Raw genomic sequence first — 24042 nt, 5'->3', positions numbered from 1 at the left:
TTTAAACAATCACAATTCAAATAGTTCAATAACTTATCCACCTTAAAAAGAGTTTTGTAGTTTAAATATTTTCCCTGAAAAACAAAAAAAAAAAACAGAAAGAAATGTACTGTCTTCGACTTGTGTTTTCTTTAATCAACTAGAGCAGTACCTCACCAGTGTGTGGGCCTGAGTTTCACTTCCTGCTTTTCTCTCAGGAAACACAAAGGAAATGAAAGATGAGAGATGTACAATATTTCCCACAGTTTTTTGAAGTTCTTCTTTGAGACCGCATGACTAACTCAGCGGTGTTCATTCAACTAAGGATCACATATCCCTCTCTCCTCTCTCCTCTTCTCCCCATCCTCCAATCTCACGCCTGTCTTACCTTTTCATCTCTCTTTTCTTTAGCACCTGTTTATTTGACTGTCTATAGCCCCCAGAGACTGTCTCCTCTCGCTGTTCGGCGTGCCAGACTGACATGTTTTCATCTAACGTGGGGTTAAATGAAAGTGCAAACAAGTTGTCACATAGGAGGCCGTACGAGGTCCAATAGTTTACCATGAACAAAGACATTTGAAGTTTGGTTGAGTGTCTCAAAACATTACGGTTAGTATTGAAGTGAAATGCCATTTTTGAACAAGTAAACAACTTATTCTCTCATTTTTAAGTAAAAAAACTGAATTTAGAAGCACTGAATCGCACCAGTTACGTAATACACTGCTACACTGTGGTAAGGTTTTGTGCTGCTGCTTTACTTGGTCTAGAAAAGACTGGGAGATATGTGAATAGTGTTTATATATAACATTTTATGATATATTGTCACATTACACAGAAAGTAAGCTAGCTTCACTTGCGCTACTGTTATATTTAAGTTCCATTTTTTTTCCAATTTAATCATGATTTAATCACAACCACAAAACAAGTATTAAACATGCAGATTCACTAATACATAATATACTAACAGCAACCATGAGCTACTGTTCTTACCCACCCACTGCATATCAAGACAGATGTAATGACAGCTCCCCAAAAGTGAAGCCAAAGCATCTCTGTCACCACCTGGGTGCTGGCTGCAGTGTCAGAAATCTTGTCCATGTTAGTGGATGGGACATGGGCCAAGCTAAAAAGTCAAGAAAAAAAGCTGATACATTTTTCTTATCACACAGATTTTTGCAGGGTTCATTCATGTCCAGGAGAGTTTGGCTTCATTTCATTCAGTGGAAAGAAGTAGAGACATGTTGTCCATCTATGGTCTTACCAGACCAAGCCAGGCTCTAGCAGTATAGTCCTTCAATATAATGAGCTCTGTGGTTTTAATTTCTTCCTTCAAATGTAACATAGCCCCGCTTTGAATCCACTTTTCACTGTATGAACCTCTGAGCAATGTCTTGACTCAGATTCAGGAATACCCTGCGGTCATATTGGATATCATGAAAAGTACTCTTAATGCACATGTTAATAAGAAAGTCATTTAAACTATTGCGGAAAATGGCTCATTTGCAGTCAAATTACAACCACTTTTAGAGGCAAAAAGAGCCGACTGGAGATAAAACAGGAGCAGTTTAAGCAGCCATTCATCCTGGGGAGATAACTAACCCTGCCAGATGGAAGACAACGCATTAATCACTGTGTTCCCGTTGGGTCAGAAAAAGACGGGGAAAAAAGTCAGGATTTGCCGTTTTACTACATATCGTTTAAAAAGGTTCGAGTAAGAGACTGGAGGAGAGGCTATAACTCATTTAAACAAGGCTGTGACGTGTTAGTATCTTGATTCCACCTTAGAAGTGCTTCGACCGCTCTGAGAATTTTGCTTCATGATTAAAGTCTTTGTCCTCATTACCAAGACTCGGACCTAAGGCTTTTCCCTCCAACGTGGCTGTGTTCCCACATCGCTGATGGAACAAGTGGGTTTCTATGATTTGAACCACTTTCCTGCGCTACATGTACTGGCAGGGCGGTTGGATCGCAGCGAGAGAGCCAGAGGACGCACTTAAAAGCCCCCTCGAGTGAGTTTATGACCTTTTAGTGATAAGAGGCTTGTCTTAGTGCCCAGAAGATTTATGAGAGGAAAGGAAAAAGTGCTTTCGAGTGTTACCTGGTCTCTGCTCTTTACAGCTCTTTACTACATCTCCGCAATAAAGACACAACCTGCATCGGAGAGTTTGTGTGTTTATGTTAATTAACACGTTTGACTTATTTGAACTATGATCACATTTCTTTTTGCAATAATTAAGCCCATGAGATAAGAAGAAACTCTTGATGTTAAGAATATTCTGACCTAAAATAAAATATTTTCAACCAGGTTGGTGAAAAGTTCCAACTGGGGTGAAACTTTAGAAGGACCCCTTGAAAAAAGCATGTGAGGAAATGCTTTAAATAACTCCTCTTAATGATAAAGAACTGCAATAGTCTGTGTGTCATTTCCCATGTCTTCTAGAATGAGGCTATTAGTATATCATTTAAAGAATTCTCCAGTTAGCTCTTCAATTTCCTTCCTTGCAATCATCTCCTCAGCGCATCACCCTTTCCTTCATTAGTCATTCACATCGACACCTCTGTCTCCTCGAAATGTCCCCTGTGGATCATACCCCCCCCAGTCCGCCCCTTATGGAGACATATTGACTATTTTGATGGTCTCGCGCCACTTTACGAAAATTGTCCCCCCTTTTTATGCAGATGAGCGAGCGAGGCCAGCGTAGAGGGCCAGTGCGCGGATCAGTGTGCAAATCTCAACAGTCGCTCCTCAGCTGCACGTGTGTCAAACACCATGTCGTGGGGAGATTAAACAGCGCTTAGGAGGCTTTTTTTCTTTTTTCTGGCCTGCCAAGTCTGCGGGATGCATGGGGAAAATTGATCATGGCATTTGGGCTGGTGGCAGGAACCCCAGCGCCCCTGCTCTTGGCTCCCGATTCGCTGGCAGAAACGGGGATGAACCAGATGGTGCAGGGCGGTGAGCTTTGAAACCAAACACGCAACCGAACTGGCGCGCACTTTACCATCAGCAGTGAAATCCTTCAAAGTGTCACCACTCACCAACCGCCTCACACATTAATGCTGAATAAATGATGCTACGTGGCACCGGTTGGTAATGTTTGCAATTGTGCTAATGATAATAATAATCTCTTGACTATCGTGGCCTTTTTTGTTTTGGAGTCCTCTCAACAGCTAGGTAGTCATTCACAGAGAATGTCTCCAATTGGTGGATCTTCAGGGGCAATTGTGCTGTGCGGTGTTTGTCTTTTCACAGCCTTGAGGTACTTGTGTGTGTGCAGCCTCACCTACAACCGTTTTCCCTTGGAAACTCAATGCACAGTATATCTTGAACCCCCCCCCCCCCCCCCCCCCCCCCCCCCCCCCCGCTTGGATTGATCAAAATATATCCTTGGCGTGGAGCGAGAGACTGCACTGACATATCCTTCTTTGAAATAAAAGCACAGATCCCTAGTCAGGGAATACAATCTATCTCTAATGGCTCCTCCATGACTCTGATGTTTAATCAGCGTAAGAGCCAGTTCTTGCCTCACTTCTGCTGGCATCCATTAATTTGGCCTGTATTTTTCATTTGTTTGTTTGTTGTTGGGTTTTTTTTGTCCTCTTTTTCCCGACCTCGTCCTAACAGCCAGCTGGCATTCATCTTCTGATTGAGTCCTGCTCGATACTGGAGCAGATAAAGCAGACAAATGCCTCGAAGTCACAACTGGTCAACGTCTCGTCTCAGTGAGCCAAACACACAGGTGGGCTTCACTATCTCTGCTCGAACCCATTCATCACGAGGATTATTCTCTTTCTCCTCCTGATTTTTTAAATTACAAGCACTATTTTCACTTCACTCGGCATAGGTGGCTTCATTTGTGTTCACAGCAGCATCGTCCATCTAGTCACATTAAAGCCATCACTGGCCATTTACTGCAGATGCATTTCAACCAGGCAGACAAGCCTGGGAATGCTTTAATGCACAGACCACATCGGGATGATTGGAAAAGTCCATTATTTTAACTGGAGTACACCTATTTGTCGTTGTCATGTTCTGCAGGAGCCTACCGTGAGTGATGCCAGAGAATTACCCAGATTTAATGTGTTTACTTGCATCAACAGTCGATAAATCCCTGTAGAGAAAATTTGCTTGTGCTGCAAATCAGAACCAGGACGAGGGATATCAATCTTGCGTGACCCAGGCCAGTAATGATGAGGTAAGATGAACCTGAAATTATTGACGGTTTAACGTTGGCGTTCCTGATCTAAAAACTGAAATTGAGGGAGAGTTACTGTCTATGCAGAGGGGCGCGGCCAATTAAAAATGTGGCTCAGCGAAGTCATTACAGTGCAGATGAATATGGTGACAGCTGTATAATAAAAGAGCTTGAGGGAGGAAACCAGGGTTGAGTCTGTAACAGATAAGCAGCCAATCACATCTTAGGTGTTTGGATGATGTTATATTTATTGGGTTGTGTTTGTTCTCATAAGAAAAAGTCTGTTGTTGCTGGAAGTTGTCGAAGGAAACATTTTGGCAAAGATGTTTTTAGTTTTTCTTTCCGAGGGCTAGCTGAGAAGATTAGTACCCAACGTTTGTCCGCTAAATATGACGCTAGAACTAAGATGTGATTAGCTCAGCTTAGCATAAAGGTGAAGGGAAAAAGACACCCTGCGTCTTCATTGGACTTATAGTAGGCTATGTGCTAACTTACTAAACAACACTGACTCCCCTGATTCTTGCCACAAAATTCAGAGACCTGCTTTACGGAAATGCCGGGTTTGATCAGAAAACACCTGAAGTGTTGTCTCTGCACTTCTGTTAATGTCAAGATTCAACTTAAAAGATACTCTGAACTAAATTGTGACTATAACATCTGGTGTAAGTTTTGTAATCTTTGGTTAAAGCAAAATGAGCCGTTTCCCCCTGCTTTCAGTCTTCATGCCTAGCTAGGCCAATTGCCTAAGTCGGGACTCAGTTCTGCGGACATCCTCTGGAGTTCATGTCAGAAATCTGCTTTACTTACTCATCAGCTTTTATTCGCATTTGGCTTGAGTTGATATTGAAGAAGTGAGACCAGCAAATGATTGAGATGTGTTGATTGTAACATTAATTTAAAATATACTTGTAGATGCATGAATAACTCTACATGAATAACGACATAATGACGGGTTCCCAGACGGGAGCTCCAGACTGTCCACCCCAAACACACACACACACACACACACACACACACACACACACACACACACACACACACACACACACACTGTGGTCCTGCAGATAAACCTGAACAAGTTTTCATCATCATTTCAACTCTTTTTAGTTGCAAATATGTTTGCCCCTTCAGTAACTAATGAGCTCCCTGCAGTAAATATATTGCGCAGCTAAATGAGGACGGCTCCCCATCAGTGAATAAAGTGTCTGAGGCAGTCAGGCTGCATTTTAAGATACGTCATGTCAGGAACCTGTCGGCCTGTGCTTACTGAGGAAAAACACTCTGGCTGGTTTCCCCTCTGTGATGGCCTTTTCGAAATAGGCCGGGTCCTGACCACATGAGCGCCGCTCTGGGACCACCTCAACGCCGTCACACTACATGGAGCTACGTCACCACTTTGAAAGGCCGAGTCAGCACAGCTAGTCCATTATGTGATTTGTCATTGCTGTGGGAAGATGGACCCAGCCAATCGCCTCATTATACTGCACCCCTGTGGTATTTGCTCGCAGAGAAGAAGAAGAGTTGTGTGACCTGTACTGACGTCGATGTACAAAGCCGAATCTCCTGAGTCCCATTTTATTCAACTCTGATACTTCCGAGGCTGATCCGTGTCACGTAGGGGTTACAAGATCCGCCAGTCAGAATGATGAAGGAGAAACAAAAATGACTGTGTCCAAGTTCACTTTGTAACTGCTACATGATCTGTCCCGTCGCCTGTCTCTTTTTACCCCGCCCGCCTTCTGGCAGCTGCATTCACCATCTTTCCTGTGATAGTGCAGTAGTCAAGCATTTTTATAATGAAATGCCTGTAAGGTGACAGATAAGGCCCTTCTCAAACTTGTCAGTCAGCGACTTTGCCCGATGGAAACTTGAAGCGTGAATCCAGAGTACATGACAGTTGAGTCAGGCTTTTCTTTAGAAGGGCAGACGGGAAGATTGATTCGTATGTTTTTTCAAAGTGCTTGTGTCACCACTGCAAGATTACATATTGGCCTATACACACACCCTGACACCCTCTCTACACAAGTCACTGATATCATTTCATGATGCGTTTGGCATTAGCATTCAAAGGCAATAAGCGAGGCTAACTGGAAACACGTGACCCCTTTATCATGGGATTTTTTTCTTCATGATGTTACTTAACTTGACGGCCCATGTGGCCAGAGTAGCTATAAAACAATCAGGCCTATCTCTGCAGCTGGATAACCACAGCCAGGGTAATGCAGAGATGCACACAACCAAGAGGCAGACAACAGAAGGGGCATTTTGGACATAATTGGACAGACAGTACTAGCTCGGCTCATAATTCACTGAGCCACCCTTTACTGTGAGACTTCCTGCAAAGTCTGTGCAGCTGTAAACGTTTCAGCATGTAAGAGAAGTCTTTTCTGTAAAGGTATTGAAGGTCAGCAAACTCTTTACATTTATGATATGTAAAACTCTGCAATGCAATGGAGAGCAGCGTCACCTGGCGTGTGAACCACTCCCCTCAACCGGCAGCACTGGCACTGGTAAGATCTTTTTACCTGTGGTACATTCTTCTTGTACTGGTTGCGCCACAAGAACAACGCCAAGGTCGGTCTGCAGTAGGACATTGGGGAAGAGGCAGGTGTCTGTGCACTGGGGGGAGAGAATGAGTGTGGAGTTAAAGGGGCCAGTGGCCAGGGCCGTAGCTTGATTTCATGAACTGTGCAATCAAGGCAAGGTCAACATGATGTTGTCCAGCTGGCACTGTGCAAAACAAATGTGAGGTGCTGATCTTTTTTTCCAACCCCCCCATTTTACACTGCTGACGGGTCTGCTAACTGCTGGCTCCAGCTCACTGTTCCTGCACGATCAGACAGAGGAGGAAGAGGCTTTGTGTTGCCTGAAAGCACCTCAGTGCTCCCTAGTGGACAAGTACACATGAATGAACGCACACACACACACAAACGTGCACACCAGCATGGACGCGAATGCCGACAGAGGCAATGAGCTTTGTGTGTGAGTGTATGTGGACACATGCAAGCTTGTAAACATCCACAGATACAAACACAGTTGATATTTTATGGCAATTGTGACAAGAGTGATGGTAAACATGCTAGGCCACTAGAGTGTTCATTACATTCATCAGTGTCAGTGACTGGTTTTACAGCTTAAATTGTAAAAGCCCACCATTCATGAAAATGACGATCACAGCACATGCTTCTCATGGAGATACTGTACCTGCTAATACGAGTTACAGCACGAGGTTATCACGCAGTGCACTTGTGCAGAAAGGCCGGATACATGGCTCTGAGTGAAGGTCAGGGTCAAGCCATGATATGTACAAGGCAAATGGGGAGGGAAAGTAAATTAAAACAAGCCAGTCAAAGGTCCTTGAGTGTGCAACTGAATTCGAGTGAGCCAGAGGCTACAATACAGAAGGTAAACACAGAGGATCAGAGGCTGAGAACGGCAGTCGGAGAGAAGAATGATACAAAACACACGACCCAATGTGAGGAATACAGATTTGTCCCGTTCCAGGGAAAATAGAAGAAATATGTAAACCGTTGTATTATAAAACCAGAATATACTGAATCCATTCACAAACATTCTTACTTGGTATCAAGTCAAGAGTTAGTAAGCGATAGTTGTAGCTTTTTTATACCTGTTCTCAATGACATACATACATTAAATGGGACATATTATGAAAATTCAACTCCCGCGATTTGTTGTGGTTCCTCTATGTCAGAAACGATACGCTAGAGTGCGTCGAATGAGATTACGACCGAAATAAACATCATAGTCACACCATGCCCATGAAGGGAGTCTTGCTACATGGCCTTGGACGAGCGAGCTAACCGGGCTGGTGGAGCCCGGCTAGCGTTAGCTCGCTGCTGCTACCCGTCAGACATTTAAGTGGCCGCATAAACAAGGGACCTCCGGGACACCTCTAAGCGTTGCTGGAGCTGGGGCTCTCGCAGCCAGGCTCACCGGGGGTGAGGGGGGCGGGGCACTCAAAACAGGTCAATCTGAGGAGGGCTGTTTTAGACAGGGTAAAAAGGTGCTGTTTTAAATGATCCTTGTGGTATTTTGACCAAAAAATGTTACAGACATTTCATTAAGACCCCAAGGAACCATATCAACTGTGGTAAAATGGGCATAATATGTCCCCTTTAAAAGAATGCTGGGTCTGTTCCTCCACTCCATATTTTGTCATGAACAAACACAAACGCTGCAAATACACTGCAAGAAAACCATAGACTGTATATAAAGATGGATGCTTCCTCAAATTCTTCCAAATATCTAGAAATTAAGTCAAAGTATAGTTGATATATGAGCGCTGCCATCTTATTAATTTGTAGCCAGAGTCCGTGTCTTTCTGCAGTAGCCATCAGGGCAGGGAGCTGTGGTAGCAAGGTCCCACCAACACATGCACTGTCAATCATTCACTCCGTTATTAAAACATCAAATAACTAATTAAACCAGGAAAATAACACTAAACAAACATCAGAGTGCTAAGAACAATGAGAAAAAAATTTGTATGTATTCTTTGAGTTTTTTAGGTTGGTACATGCCCCATCCACTAACATGGCGGAAGCCGGATCTTGTACTGTGGCCAGCCACCAGGTGGCGATCCATACTTTGGCTTCACTTTTGGGTCTACACATGTCATCCATCTTTATACAGCCTATTATATTTGAAGAAAATGTAACAGTGCTTTATTATCTTTTAAGATTGGTACGTTACCTATCAACCTTAACTTGTGTCAAATCAATTTGAACCATTTGTTGTTATTCAATTACATCAAATCATATGAAATATGTCACACAAGGATTATTGCCTCCTGAAGATCCACAGATGAAAAGTTACATAAACAAAAACTCTCCCGTTCAGTGCTCTACTGGGTATCAATGATGTTATAAACAACTTTCTTAATGTGTGTATTGACAATCAATGGTCTCTGCAAGATGTGCTTGCTCGACAGCTGTCCTCATGCGAACTCTGCATTTACTTGTGGACAGCCTAATCAAACCTAATCACTAAGACAGGATCATCCTAGGACTTTAAGATCAGGTTTTGGTCCCTATGAGCTCTACTGTTCCTGAGAAGGTTCATACTGTTGCTGGAAAAGTTTTCTTCTGCATAAGGGGCAGTGGCCAGTCTAATGACCACACCACCTGTAGTGGCACTAAGTCAAGTTGGGGCGGACTAATCAAGTTCTGGTCCTTGAGAGCGACATCCATTACACTGTACCACTGCCAGGTGGCAGCAGTCCCTGGGCAAAGCAAAAACATAAACAAAGAGTGACACACCGCCACTTCAACAGGACGTTAATCATTATGCATGGACACTGCCCAAATCTGTCTCCAACCCTTCCCCAGACATACAGGCAATGATACAAGCACTCCGAATCAATACTCTCTCCCATCCTCTTGTTGATTAATTTTGCCTGCTGGTGTGAGAGCTCTTATTGGCCGCCCATGAGTCAGTCGAGTCAGTCAGGTCCCAGGTAACCTCAGTTGTCCCTTGATTACAATTTTGCCTAAATGTTAACTTTATTTCAAAATAGCCTGTGCATCCGTGAATTCCTTATTGTGCATTGGACAGTAAACCTGACCCCCAGACAATTGGGTCAAAACTATAAAGACAACACTAATAAAAAATAAAACTGACATTAAAAAAAAAAAGTTGTTAAAATTTAACCAAATCTGCCCAGGAACAGAAATGATACTTAGATTCTGATTAAACTGAAAATATTGAAGTATAAAGTACTAAGTACAAAACAGACAACATGTCACAACATGCAGATACATCAGAGCCAGTTGAAAAAAAACGGACCAACAGATAAGGCCGGTCCCTGTTGGGTTCCATGAGCACTCGCCAACCAACCAGCTTGATGGATTTTGTTGGCTTGTGAAAAAATTCTAGGCAAATTTTCAAATATTATTGTGAATTAACAATTGACTTTGAGGTTTAAACAACTCCCTGCTTTTTTAAATCTTCAAGCTACATGCCATGAAACAGCAGTAGCAGTGATAGTAAAATAGTAAAATTGTCCACACAGGTCACCTTGCGATGCATCCTCTGTAATGTGGGCAGAGCAAGAGCACATCCAATCATCTGGACTTTACTTGGCAAGGTGCAGTACTCGAACTGTGACTGATGATGTTTCACAAGTCAACAAGAACGAGTGAATGCAGATGGAGATAGGCCTTAGGTTGCCACAGAGCCACATAAAACATGACAGCCCAACAGTTCTCACAGGCTGACTGGCAACCCTCATGACTAATATATCGACTTTGACATGGAACACCTGTCTCAGGATAGATATTACCCTGGCTTTATCTATCACTTTTCAATTTTCTCCCAACTGATAATAAACGGCTGGAGGGTGGGGTAACTCTTGCTTAAAGAGAGCCAGACTAAAACTTGAGAAAAAGGACTGAGCAGAAGTTAGGACTTCATTAAACTTTTCTCATTGCACTTCGCTGAGAGGATAAGCTGTTTGGAGGCATTGGCGAGTTCAAAACAGCTCAATATTGACTTCCAGCGATCTCAGAAACTGAGTCAGTTATGCTTCCATCCCTTGACTGTGCCAGTCCAGGCCACAGAGCATGCTGGGACTGGTGTTCCGATAAGCCACAAACAGCACCTGTCATGGCTGCCCCCCCCCCCATCCCAACACACACACACACAAACGTACACACCCCTCTGTGCCACAGCAGTGGCAGGGAGGATGAACATGCCCAGTATCCCCTTGGAAAGGTGAATGGCGGGGATGAGGATGTGGGGTAGGCAGGTTTCAAGGGATAAGCGGGTTCAGTGAGAAACTGCTCTTCTTTGCCCTTTCATGGCGAATCATGTCCCATTACGGGGGTTTTGTCCTGTGATGAGGATGTTGCTGGAGCTCCTCAACAATCCCATTACAGATCATAAAGGGAGCTGGGGATGTGGCCTGAGAGCACTCAGGCTGCTCCTCTACGGCTGCCAGGCTTTGTGTGTATGAGGCCTGCGCCACGTTGGTTAATGGCTTTTTAACTCCAGGTGAATGATGGGAGCTTTTCTTCTCTTCATGTTCCCCCCTGATTCTTAATGCTCAGCGGTTAACGTCACAGGGACTGGTTTGATTCAGCTCAAATGTAAGTTTGGCTTAAGATGTGTGAAAAACCAAGGACAGCCTTGACAACAGAGAAAAGCTTAGTGGCAGTGCTTCACTGGCCTGGAAAGACTACGGGTGCGTTGCGCTGCCCCCGAAATGCTTCCCTCTTCCTCCTTATTCCCTCAGATTTCTGTGCTGGTATCCTGCCAGCTGTCCAAAAACTGTAAAAAAGTGAAATGAGAAGCTGGAAACTCTCCATTAATTTGTGAAAGGGGTCATTTTCTGTGGCAGACGCGGAAAAAAGTCATTACCCACATCTGCAGATTCCCATCAGCTCTGCCGAACCTTGCAGTATAGTTTGAGATCATTGTTTTCATTTTCTGGCCAACAAACTCCGCTCTTATTAAGCTGGTTTTTGACTGCAGCAGCGCTTTTCAGCAGGAAGCGCTCATAAAGCCACTGCATGCCACCTACCCAGCACAGAGTTATACACAGGTCAATATAGCCAATAAATTTGCTCCATGAATACCCACAGACAGAAATTTTGACTTAACTGCAATAATATAAGTTTAAAATTGATAAACAATAACCCGAGGGCTATTTGTCTGGGTTACAGTGAGCAGAACACGGTGGTCTGCAATTGTAGGAACTATGAATTTGACTGCATTGTGACTTGGGAGCAGACACATTTAATGAGCATCATGTACATTATGGTCGTTTCCCAAGCTTGACAGAAGCTCCCCCAAACATCCAGTTCTTACCCATGCCCCGCAAATATGATGACACTGCCCTGAAGTAACTCTATCCCTTCTGTTCTTATTCCTCAGCGAAGACAGCAACCAGCTTTTAAAGGAGACATATCATGCTCATATTCGGGGTCATCATTTTAATTAGTGCCATTCATTTTTTTTTTTTGAAAACATCACTTTCCTCACTTTGTCCATTACTGCAGCTCCTCTTTTCAGCCTCTGTCGGAACGCTCCTGTCTCTTTAAAGCCCCCCTCCTGATAAAGCGCAGCCTGATCGGATTGGCCAGCCAGCCTACTCTGTTGTGATGTGTAAAAAACTGTTTTGCTTATGTGGGGCTGGATCCCTCTTTAGACTAGGGGTCATTCAACTTTCTCATTGAGTTGAACTGCAGCCCTGTTACTAGGCGGCAGAAGTAAAGGCTAAGCAAGCTGGTGACACTGATCAGAGAAATCCTCTGTAGACCATCTCTCATTTCGGCCCCTGTGGTCGACACAGCCCAAGGAAAAGGGGGTCTAGTTGGTCCCTAAACTTTAGGCACAGCTAGAGACTTTTTAACATTTGTAATTTTGTAATTTCTTTTTTTTTTTTATTCTAAAATGCACATTCATGAAATGTTAGCGACATTTTAAGAAATCATTTATTCTCCATGATATTGAGTTTCTCTAATTTCTTTCTTCACACAGGGTTTTGACTGTGTGTGGTCAGTGATGCTTGAAACTGAACGTGGGAGGAGAATATAAATCACTGAGGGTTGGGGCAGTATTATTGCAAGGAACTTCAATCGTAGTCCCTCCTTATATTATAACCTACATAGACAGAACAAAGGGCACAAAATGAGGCCACGATGGCATCATCGCATTCAAATTGGCGAAAATTCTCTGTGTAACTTCCAGAAACGTACGACCAGTCAAATATGCACATGATTTCCCTCTCTTATTATGAAAGTGGAGCATCTCAGGGAGGAAGTGTGAACTTCACGTTGCGTACAGCTCAGTGTACAGTATGCATTCATCTCCACGCCTAGCTCCGAGCTCAACTCCTGCGCCGAGGCCGCTTATAAGCATCGCCATTAATCAAACAGGCAGCTCGCACTTTAAAAAAAAAAGAACAAGCAAGTGGCATAAATAACTAAAACATCAGGGGGAAGGAGGAGAAGAAGAAAAAAAGACAGCGTTGAATAAGAATTGAAAATCAAAATCACAGCCAAAGTCACCCTGAGTCTGGCTAATTTACAAAACAGTGACAAGAGCATTAACTAGACTGAGGGTGATTAATATCTTAAAAAGACACTGACTGCTGTCTACATACTCAGTGTGTTTACATGTAATCTCCACTTTGGCTAGCAACACGTTTTCATATTTCAAACGTGGCCAGCTACAGAATGCTAACAGCTTGTCTTCTTGGGCAACAGTTGCACTCCCCGAGCTCTTGAGATGGAGCCAAGTAACGTCAGGGCCGGTGCACAGGCCGAACATCTCCCCGGCTGCCAAATAAATGGTTTCTTCACTTCCTGCAAGTGAAGCATCAGCTGTCTCATTACAGTCCTGTTGAGTTCCACTGTCACATGTGCTCTTTTTGCAGGTTCAGGGGGCTTCTCATTAAAACGCCCTAATTTTCAGCCATGCCCGGTGCCACGGAGAGGAGCTGCTTTTCTTAAATTGAGGCCATTGGAATAGAAAGTGCTGCGTTTGCAATATTTCATGGAGGTTTAACTTGTGAATACAGCATGGAAAAGTGTCTGTGGTGACTCCAGGGCGGTAATCCTGTTATTTCACTGTGCTCAGGCAGTCAGATTTTTTAGCTCTGAAAATGGCAACAGAAAAAAAAACGCTTTGAGGTGTTCATGTTGCAGATGCTGTAAGTGTCTTATGATTCACATTTGGAAATATGAGTAAATCAATGAATTCTGAATTCTGCCACTCTCACTGCTGCCAGACAATCACAGATTCAGCTTTTTTCGCCTTCAGGTGTTCTTTTCTCAGCTGCTCTGTCATGAAATCAAGTCCACTTAGCAGCTAACACGTGCACTTGACCACGCTCGGGATAACTCACTGTATCGATTAGCTGAGCGGGGCCTAACGGGTCTTCCGGGGCGTCACAACACGCCGCCAACAACTTGACTGAATTGATCATAGAGATGCACAAGTAATAAAGTGACATGTCATTCTGACTTCCTATTGATTTCCCCATTAGTGGCTGATTGATACAAGCTTTGAATGTCAGGAGCCTCATTGATTGACACGAGTCCATGCACTCGCTTGTAATATAATGTCACTTCCCCGGCAGCTTTGCATCCTTCCACCTGGACAAACTAAATTAAAGGTCAGCAGGTGCACAGGGTCGTCGAACTATGTTCCCACCAAATGTGTTTAAGAGCGCGTTATTCCTCCAGCTCCTGTGAGAGAGGCACCCAGGGGGGATCTTACTGTTGGGGGAGGGATAAACAGAGAAATGTCTCCTGTCACCTGGCTCTCTCCCTGGATCTGACCCTTCCACCGCCCTCAGTGACCCTGAACAGTCGGTGTCCTATAATAGAAAAAAGGTTTTCCATACTCATGCATTCAGTATCACTGGGGGCCGTGTACCTATTTACAGTAGCAGTAGAGAAGCAACACCCATCAAAATCCCCTCTAAAGGGAATAATATTAGATTTTGTTTTCCTGAAGAACCCGATCTCTAATATTTTGCTGTAAGTCTGTAAAAGTCCACAACATTATGAAGCTTATAGACACTGAAGATGACATTGTTTGTATTTTTTCAATGATTTGAGGCTTAATTTATTTCCAAAATGATCCAGAAGCCAAAATCAAAATAACAATAAGTTTATTTTTATAGCACTTATCTAAACAAGGTTACAGAGTGCTTCACAAAATCCATGGCAAAGGTATTCAATTCAGTTCAATGCACTTAGAACCTAAGTGTTTCAAACCAGTTCAATGTAACCAAACATTCTGTAACATTAATACACATCCGACAAAGCGAACGGCTTGAAGATCGGATGAGAATTCACTGAGTTATGAACATTATAATTGTAGATAGATTTCCTGCCTCTCGTGTGCATCAGGAGATGCAGCTGCACGTAGCGAGGAGGCCTGAGTCAGATTCAAGATTCAACTGTGGTCAAACAGACAAGACCAAATCTGGTTAAATGTAAATTTGTCTTTTTCTATCGAGTGATGGAATTACAGCAGCGAGTCTGACGGATCCTTTGTCTCAGGGCTGAGACTAACTTACGGGGAGTCAGTGAGAGATGGCATCGCTCTGAGAGGGGGGGGGGGGGGGGGGGGGGGGTGGAGCCATTAACCAAACCACTGTGAGGGGGTTACAATCTGTCAAAGTTTAAGAAAGCTTCTGTCATAGTTTGCCTCTATAATTAGCGAATATGCGCTCAGTGTATGTTGTATTTATTATATAAAATAATCATTGCTTATGTTGGTACTGATATTGAGGGGGGCGACTCTCTGGTGGCCTCACTCCATCTTCATCACAAGTAATGCCTGAACTCTTCCTTCTTGGTCCGAGAGAACCTCTAAATACAAAGAAGACAAGCTCAAGATGCAAGGGATTATGGGTATACTGAGGTGGACAAGACGACCAAACCAAAGTCTTAACATTTAAAAGCGCTAACACATTAATAAAGTGGATTACTACTACTGCCATATTTGCAGTACTCATGCAGACAAAAACAGGGAACTGTTGTTTTCATTTTCATTAATAGCAATATGAATCTACCGATTATGGAACAAGGATGCTACACAAGTGTCCCTGGTCTGCCTATCCTCTCTCTCTCCCCCTACCCCCCCCCCTCCTCCTCCATATCTCTATCTTACTTCTCACCTCTCTTTCCCACCAATCTCTCCTCTCCTCCCCATTTTTCCCTGCTCACCCCAACCGGTGCAGATAGAAAAATAAGGTCTTGAATTTACATGTAAAGTGCCTTGAGATAATGCATAATATGATGTGGCGCTGTACAAATAAAATTGAATTGAATTGAAATGCTGTTTCCCCCCGGTTTGAACATTTAAGTAGACTTATAAGTACACAACATATCAGCAACATCACATTTATACAGTAAGTGCAGAAGCAACCCATACGTCAAAAAGCCACAAGGTAGATATGATGTGAGCTGCAATCACACAGCCAGATGTTCTGCCGCAGCGCCCCCTCACACCCTCAGCAAAACTCCCATAACTGCTCTCGAAGCTGATGTGTGTTCTACTTTGTCAGGAGACAAGAGAAATGCATTTAGGATGAAGAAAATTCAAATGTATTCATCTTCCAACAAGTAACCTCTTCCAAAAGGGCCATGAGCAACACAGGGTAAACAAGGTGCCGAGCGTGTAATCTAGCTTTATAAATTTGCACTTCACTCTCTTTATGTTTCAGAAGAAATCGCTATAGTTGCCCGACGGTTAAGACACGCACGCACACACACACACATACGCAGACACACTAAGATTCTGTTTTAAGCCTCTCAAAGGAGCAGCGGGCTGGGGATGCTCAACCGAAACTCACGACAGTGTGTGTTTGCTTTTGAGGCAGCGCTGAGGGGGCAAACATGGGGAGAAAAGCCCCAGGGTACACTGCTCCTCTCAAGCATGATGGTGGCACTCTCTTACTGCGGGGGCCTCATCACCATGCTCGGCGGTTTTATGAATGCACTCTTTGCTAATGGCGTGCTGAAGGAACACGAAGATCTTAAAGAGCCCAGTGGCAGGTATGTGCAGGTTAATGAAGCAGGGCTCCCCCACTTCCTCCTGCTTCTAATGCTGAAATCATTTAATGATTCTCTTGCTGCCTATTTATGGCCCTGCTTGGTGAACATAACAGAGGTTAATAAAGTAGAGGTCAACTCTTAATCACACCTGCCCAGCGCTGTTTTTCCCTTTTTCTACACTGTAACTCATAGAAACATTTCTCATTAATGATCTCCCCCATAGGGCCCATAGGGCGGATAAGTATAAATGTTCTATGCAGCGTTTAATGCCTTGACTCCCGTAGGCACGTTCGCCTGATCGTCAAATTATTCCCGGTGCCATGGCGGGTATTTATTTCATGTTAATAGCCGGCATCTTACCGGAGGCTGAAAACAACAAGTGTTGCGTGCACATTACACACATAAATGCCAGAAACTGTCCAATCCAGGTTGTAAAAATAATCGACAGAGCGAAACAATACACAGGGGAGCCTTGGCAGGTGTTAAAGCGGTTACAAGAAGGGAAAAGAATGGACAGATGTGTGTGTGCAGGTGTGTGTGGGTGCATGTGTGTGTGTGTGTGTCTGTGACTATGCATCAACAATGGGTCAACACATTTGTGCCTTGTAAAATCTCATAATGTAATAACTGCCCATGATAATCTGTGACTCTGCAAACACGCCGCACAGTAATCTAGAGGGCGGCTGTGGAGTCCACCTGTGTGGAGGACAACTGTCACTACATTACAGTCTGAAACTAAATTCAATTTGAAGAAAGGAACACGCAGAGTTGTTTTCTGAGGAGAATATGAATCGACGTATTAAGGGTACGGCGTGCACCTCCACATAACACCAGCTGACAGTTCTCTGTTGGAGCTGTCCATTGTCTGTGCCTGCTTATTCGTTCCAAAGGGAAAGACGCTGGAGCTCTGTTCGGACTACGTAGAGGTAATCAACGTTATATTGGTGATTTTTATTATTCCATATCTTCTGTATAAAAGTATAATATGGCAAATGCATGTAGAGCAAAACACTTTCTGCATCTAAAGAACTTGGCCTCGTTTTAAAGGAGCTATATGGATGTTTTCACTATTGCTACACAAACAGCACTAGCACTAACTTCACCTTCCTTTATTACCCAGGAGCTGTCTCCCACAGTGGGAAAAAAAATTAAAAATGTCAATAAAACATTAAACTGCAATAAAATCCTATAATAATACAAAATATTGAGCTATAATATTAGAATTATGTTTCATGCAAAGAAAACATCTTGACTTTAATATAGTTGTAGATTGGAACGCAGCAAAGATGATCCCCAATGCCCTCTACACACACACACACACACACACACACACACTGTTTTCATGGGAAAGTACAGCAGGCATTTTTGGCCTTTAACACAACAGATGTGACTATAACGGCAAATTGTTGTTTATGTGTCGGAATACAAACAACTTATTTTAAGATTATAATTTTTTCATGATTAGCCATATGATAGTTTGTCATTGGCATAAAATAGATCAACTGTGTTTATTCATACATTGTAAGGTAGGCGTAGTCTAAAGCACATAAAATACATAATAAAAAAAAAAAGAATAATGCGTTACCGAGCAGACATTTTACCGCATGGCAATTGGTGATATCAGTCTGTTATTCATGCCAATTACAATGTGCTTTTTATTGTTATCCGATTATTTGTCTAAATACCAGATGTGGTTGGTCAATCCCCATACGTTTTTTACATAATAAAATATTTCCTGCATTAAAGAGAAGGGGGAAAGGGCTTGTTTTGTTTCAACAGCTTGTCTTGTTCTAAAATCGTGTAGGTCCCATTGACATTTTCATTCATAAACATAAACCCTGCCACGCACAGGAGTCGGGATTAGATTCATGGCAGATGCTGGTAATTCATGCAGTCGGAGACAAAGCTGCTTTTGTCAAATCAGACTCTATAGGAACGGCTGCTTTCTTTGTTTTGAGCTTTGTTCCATTGATGCTGTTATTTGTCCTTTTCCCACTGTTCTTGACAAAAAGGAGAATCACTGAGGTGATGTGTTTTCAAGACGGCTCATTATCGTACAACACTTGGAGTGAGTGAAAGCATCTACATCTCCACGCTGCAGCTTCCCTCAGGAAGTCACTCTGCTCCTCTGAGTTGTCCTCCATGATTAAAGACTTGATCAATTTCTGGGTTATGTGAGGATGAAGGATGGAGGAGACGTGATATAAGAGAAATGATCATGGACGCAATAAACAACTGACAGCAGCCTATTCATTTGAATGAGGAGCCGCTGTCTTTGCACTAACAGTGGTATTTGTCTGCATTAGTGGATGAGCTGAAATGATATCTTTGTTTCTTTTTAAATTGTTTCCTTTGTAAACCTGCCTGCTCGGAATGTTCTGTTCTCTTGTCCTGTGTTAATGCTCCGGAGCTACGTCAGAATTATTCTTCAGCATTAGTGAGTCCTCCTCACACTGCTCCACAATACACTGTCACCATTTATTGTTTGTGCGCTGAACATTGTGTGCAGAGCTTGTTATAAACGGTCTTTGGTGCAGAATGAGAAAACGTTGTGTTATTCCTGCCCGGTATATCTGTAGTGAGATTTGAGATTTGATAGTTAATTCAATTTCAGATGTTTGTTAAGTAATCGACACATTCTCAGACCAAGTTCACATCTTTGCAATTAAAAGCTTTTTCAAACATTGTCAAATTGGATGTGATCCTTTGAATGTTGTTGCCATGACTGAGATCAGTGCCTGTGCCGTGTGTCTGTCTCAGTCCGACAGGGGGAAATAGTAACAGTCAGTCAGGCAGACGGACAAACAGACAGACGTTTGTGGAATCAGTAGCTAGATAATGGATCAGTCATTCTACTTATGTGCTAGCAGAGTTTGGCTTCTCATTTTGTGATGAGTTGGCTTAACCGCTTCACCAGAAAGACTACACAACACAATATTCCCCATGGATATGCAGTGCATGCCAGAACAAAAACTAATTTCCTGCTTAACCGAGGACAGTTTACAGAGGACGACAGGTACAAACAAGTTCCTTCAATTAAACAGCAAAATACGTTGTTTGCTGCCCTGCACAACAACAACAACACACGTGTGGATCTGCCGCCGTTAACAGCAGGACAGAATTAACACAATATTACTGATACAAACATTGAAAAATGTCCTGATCATACAGGTTCCAGCCACCATTCAAGTCAGGTCACTGTACACAGACACAAGGACACCAGCTGCATGGATTTGAAAGCTGTTGAGAGCAGTGGACATTTTCTATCCAAGCAGATTAAAGGGGAAACTGGAAACTACACAGCAGTGTGTCTGTGTGTGTGTGTTTAGTCTCTTTTTCTGTGCATAGCTTGGTATGGTAAAGATCAGTCTGGTTTGAAATCCACTGCGTCATCATGGTTGGGTAAACCTGGGTAAACACACTAAAGGTGATTGACTCCCGTTGCCCCCCCCCATAGCTTCATACTCAACTTCATAAATGCACAGACAAACTAGGTGCTCTCTCACCTTGCTGTCTTGCTAAATTAGCATGTTCACACGGGTTTCACATTTTCAACACTGCTGATCAGAGCCAATAAAAACCTTTGTCGAATCCAGATTGTATCTCTCCCTCTGAGAACATCACAAATCCCCCCTCAGTCACTCTGATGGGACTGCTTTGTCACGTGATCACAAACACATGTCATTGTCAGGAACTGGAGTGTGGAACTCCAATTCCACACTGATCCACAGGACCAGTTTGACTGGTCAGAGGTTGGAATGACAAAGTGGCACTCACCAGAGATGATGTCCTCACTGCAAAATCCGTGAAAATATCCCCTGGTGGCTTCCCACCTGAAACCATCACCAGCTGTGCTGTCTGACTGGCTGGTGGGAGCAGCAGGGCCCAGTTTGATGTGTATAAAGCATGTCCGCCGTGTGTGCAACATTGCAAATGCAGCTCAAAGGGGTTAACAACACTGCCATTACAACAATACAGCAAGTTCTCATGATTCATTTAAAAAACGCCACCAAATTCACAATGCAATGCACAGCGCAGTAACCAACACGACATGTAATAGCTTGTTACCCAACATGCCGTTTCTACAATCTGTAAAATTTGAATCTGTGCATTTGCATGTTTGCATGTGTTCTTATATATGCAGACATGCCTGCAGGTGAAGAGCTTTTGTGGTGGTGCATGGGGGGGGGGGGGTTCTCCTTACTCTATCAGCTCACAGCCGAGCCAGCCTCCGCTCTGCTTTTGTCCGATAGGTTGCGTTGGATATTTTCTGGGCCAGCCTCCCTCATCAAAGTGATTAAGCAATTACACTGATTGTGCCGATGCTCAAAAGAACGAGGGAAGGGCCCTCGAGTATTGAGTGCTAAAGCTTTCTTGCAGATAATGGCTTAATTTGTGCCTAATCAAAATAAAAACCTGTTCTCTTACATCTCCAACCTTCCTTCAAGCAATGGGTGGCTCAGGGGATTGAGAAGGTATCGTTAAGGGGGGAACCAGTATGCCCTGCTGGGGCCGTTTCTAACTTAAATAGCTTTGCATTGGGGTCTTGTGCAGGCATCTTATTATCAGGCGAGTGCACCTCTCCTCCCCTGCTAATGAAATAATAATTACCATCTCAGAACTGATAACGATGGCAGCCTCTAAAGATGTTGCATACACTCAGTGTGGATCCCAACTGGAAATAATGAAAGTTTGGTAATTAAATCAACATGCATTTGTCTCTCAGCAGTGCTGTGGTGGGCATCAATAATGAAACATGAGTCTGGAGAGTCAGACGCAGCAACTAAATGCAAGGAGTCCCTCTCTCTCCCTCTATCTCCCTCCCTCTCCCTCTCACACACACACACACACACACACGAACCCACACACACACACATGCCTCACTCGTCATTTTTCCCATCAGGTCATTAAATTCCTTTACTCGCTCATTGCCACCATGAAAACCACCACTGCATTTTTACGCACACGCTGGATCCAACATCAAAAATTAATCACAGCAGAACTTAAATCACAACCGTGACAGAGCAACATGAATTAGGCCTGCATTTGTGTGTGCTCATGTGTTTTGTATGATAGTGGGGACAAATGAAGGTTTAAAAGCATAGCTATGAGGACATATGGTTGGTCCTCACAAGTCCAAATTACTTTTTGAGGTTCAGACTAGGGGACAGGGTTGGAGTTAAGCCGTTTTGTTGAGAATAGAATAATTTACAAATGATAACATATATATCTGTGTGTGTGGTCCAGGTATCACTCAAGTTGTGGGGACGGGAATCTGTTTGCATAGTCACATTAATGCTGTCTCCAGGAAATCAATGTAATGTCCCCTGAAGTCATAAAGACAAGGCTGTGTGTGTCTGTGTGTGTGTGTGCGTGTGTGTGTGTGTTAGTGTGTGAGGGAACACCATGGGAAGGCGGGGGGGGGGGCGACTCACCCTGAGAAGATATCTGTAAGAAGAGGCGCGGGTCTGCAGCGCGTATGGCCGACGTGTACCGATCCTCGATCCCGGGCACCTGCGCCTTTTTCTCGGGCATGAGGCGCACCCTGAGCCGGCCCCCCTCCGCGCCCAGCCACCCCTCCATGACAGACGTGAGGTCCATTTCCAGGGTGAACTCCGGGGCCTCCTCGTACACGGACAGCCCCCCACATCCCGTCTTGACTATATCCTCTCCGATCTCCACCACCACGAGGTTGGAATTCCTGCTGTCCTTCGTCAGGCCCAGTTTCAGAACTTTGGACAGCGGCCGCTTGTAGAAGAAGGGGAGCTGTCCATCAGCAGACCCGTTCCTCGGTGCTGAAGCCGCAGCAGCAGACCTGGGCTCCACAAAAGTGGACACGGTTTTCTGCAGGGGTATGCAATGCATTTTCAAGTTTGCGCTCACGGTGTAACATCCTCTAAAAGTCTGGCAGTCACCGTTCAGCGGTCTCTTTATGAACTCCGCCAGGTAATTGCGCAAAAGAGAGGGGACCGCAAAATCCACAGAGAGGGTTCTCCTTTTGATTCTGGAGTGTATGGTCTGGTTCAAGTCTCTTTTGCCCCCGGTTTCCCCACTGTTACCACCACCACCACCGCTGCTGCTGCTGCTGCCGCTGCTGATGTTGCTGAAGCCGGCGGTGGTGGAATCCGTCCCCGCTGTGGTCCTTGGCGAGGCGCACTGCAGCCCGGCGAAAAATGCCGCAGAACAAACAAGCAAGAACAAGATCCTGGCGTCCATGGTTAAAACAAATGTCAGTCTTTTCGTGCGGGTGAAGCCCCTCTCTCAATCCGGCCGCTCAACGCGTCACACACATTAAGTGCAAAAATCACAAAGTGCGAAATCGATGATGCTGCGGGTCCTGCGCCTCTTCGCCGGTGCGCACCCGTGGCAAGACGAAGGGGAATCTTATTTTTTTCTTTTCTTACATTTGTTTGCTGGTGACTGTTGCCTTCCTCCCTTCTTCTCCACTCGGGAAAAGTGCCATTTCTGCGTCCTGTTCCCCGCGCACCCAGGTGGACACGCACACTCACGCACGGCACCTTGCAGACGATGCGTATTATCGCAGCCCGGCGCGTCGCTCCCCGGGACGCTGCTTGGTATGCCGCTCGGCTGCGCTCCGGTCGCTTTTCAAAGACTCCCAGTCTCTTGGCACAGTTGTGACGGCGGCACAAGTGGTCTCTCTGTCAGCGGCGAGATGCAGCGTCGTTCCCCTCTCTCTCTCTCTCTCTCTCTCTCTCTCTCTCTCTCTCTCTCTCTCTCTCTCTCTCTCTCTCTCTCTGTCTCCCTCTACCCCCCTCTTCCTCACAGCCAAATACTGAATCCACAACGAGTTTGGAGACGCCGAGTGTCCATTAAAGTTTAGAATACAATCACATCCGGCAGCTGCCTCTCGGCTTGATTGTCTGCTGTGGATACCGGTGCTGACTCGGTGAGCTCCGGTGCAGCTCCTGTCGGTAAAGTCACTCACCGATCTGACGTCAACGTGAGCCGTTTTCTTGCAAACACGACTCCCCTGAGAAAGAGCCAGAGCGCGAGCATCCGCCGGTGTGGACGCGTCTATTGCGCCCTCAGCGCAGCCGTAACGGTGCGTGTGTCTGAATTGGGATTAGAGCTGCCAGGAGGACAGAACAGCACAGCTCCACACTGATTCTTCCTTTTTTTTTTTTTCTTTCAATGAATCACCGAGCTTTTGTGTGTCCGGAAATTGGATTGGATTAGTCGCTCTCTCCCGGTTGTGCGAAAAACAAATAGTTTCAGAGGGAGGCAGTTTGGGTTGGAGCCCATTTGGTTGTATTATACCCTTATGTGCAGAGCCCGGCGTATAATACCAGGAGGCATGTCAGTGCATGTGTCCCACAGTC

General features: G+C 44.4%; 1 protein-coding gene across 1 annotated transcript in view; it reads right to left on the bottom strand.

Annotated features, from left to right (window-relative positions):
- The window catches only part of alk (ALK receptor tyrosine kinase), a 359720-nt gene extending 336802 nt beyond the window's left edge, over nucleotides 1–22918 (bottom strand). Inside the window, exon 1 of the mRNA XM_053435382.1 lies at nucleotides 22138–22918. Coding sequence (XP_053291357.1) covers nucleotides 22138–22918 — 781 coding nt within the window. The remainder of the gene's footprint in view (nucleotides 1–22137) is intronic.
- Between the last annotated feature and the right edge of the window lie 1124 nt (nucleotides 22919–24042).

This window comes from Pleuronectes platessa, chromosome 11 (assembly GCF_947347685.1).
Source record: "Pleuronectes platessa chromosome 11, fPlePla1.1, whole genome shotgun sequence".
In the NCBI taxonomy this organism is placed as follows: Eukaryota; Metazoa; Chordata; class Actinopteri; order Pleuronectiformes; family Pleuronectidae; genus Pleuronectes; species Pleuronectes platessa.
This window is presented reverse-complemented; position numbering and strand designations above follow the sequence as displayed.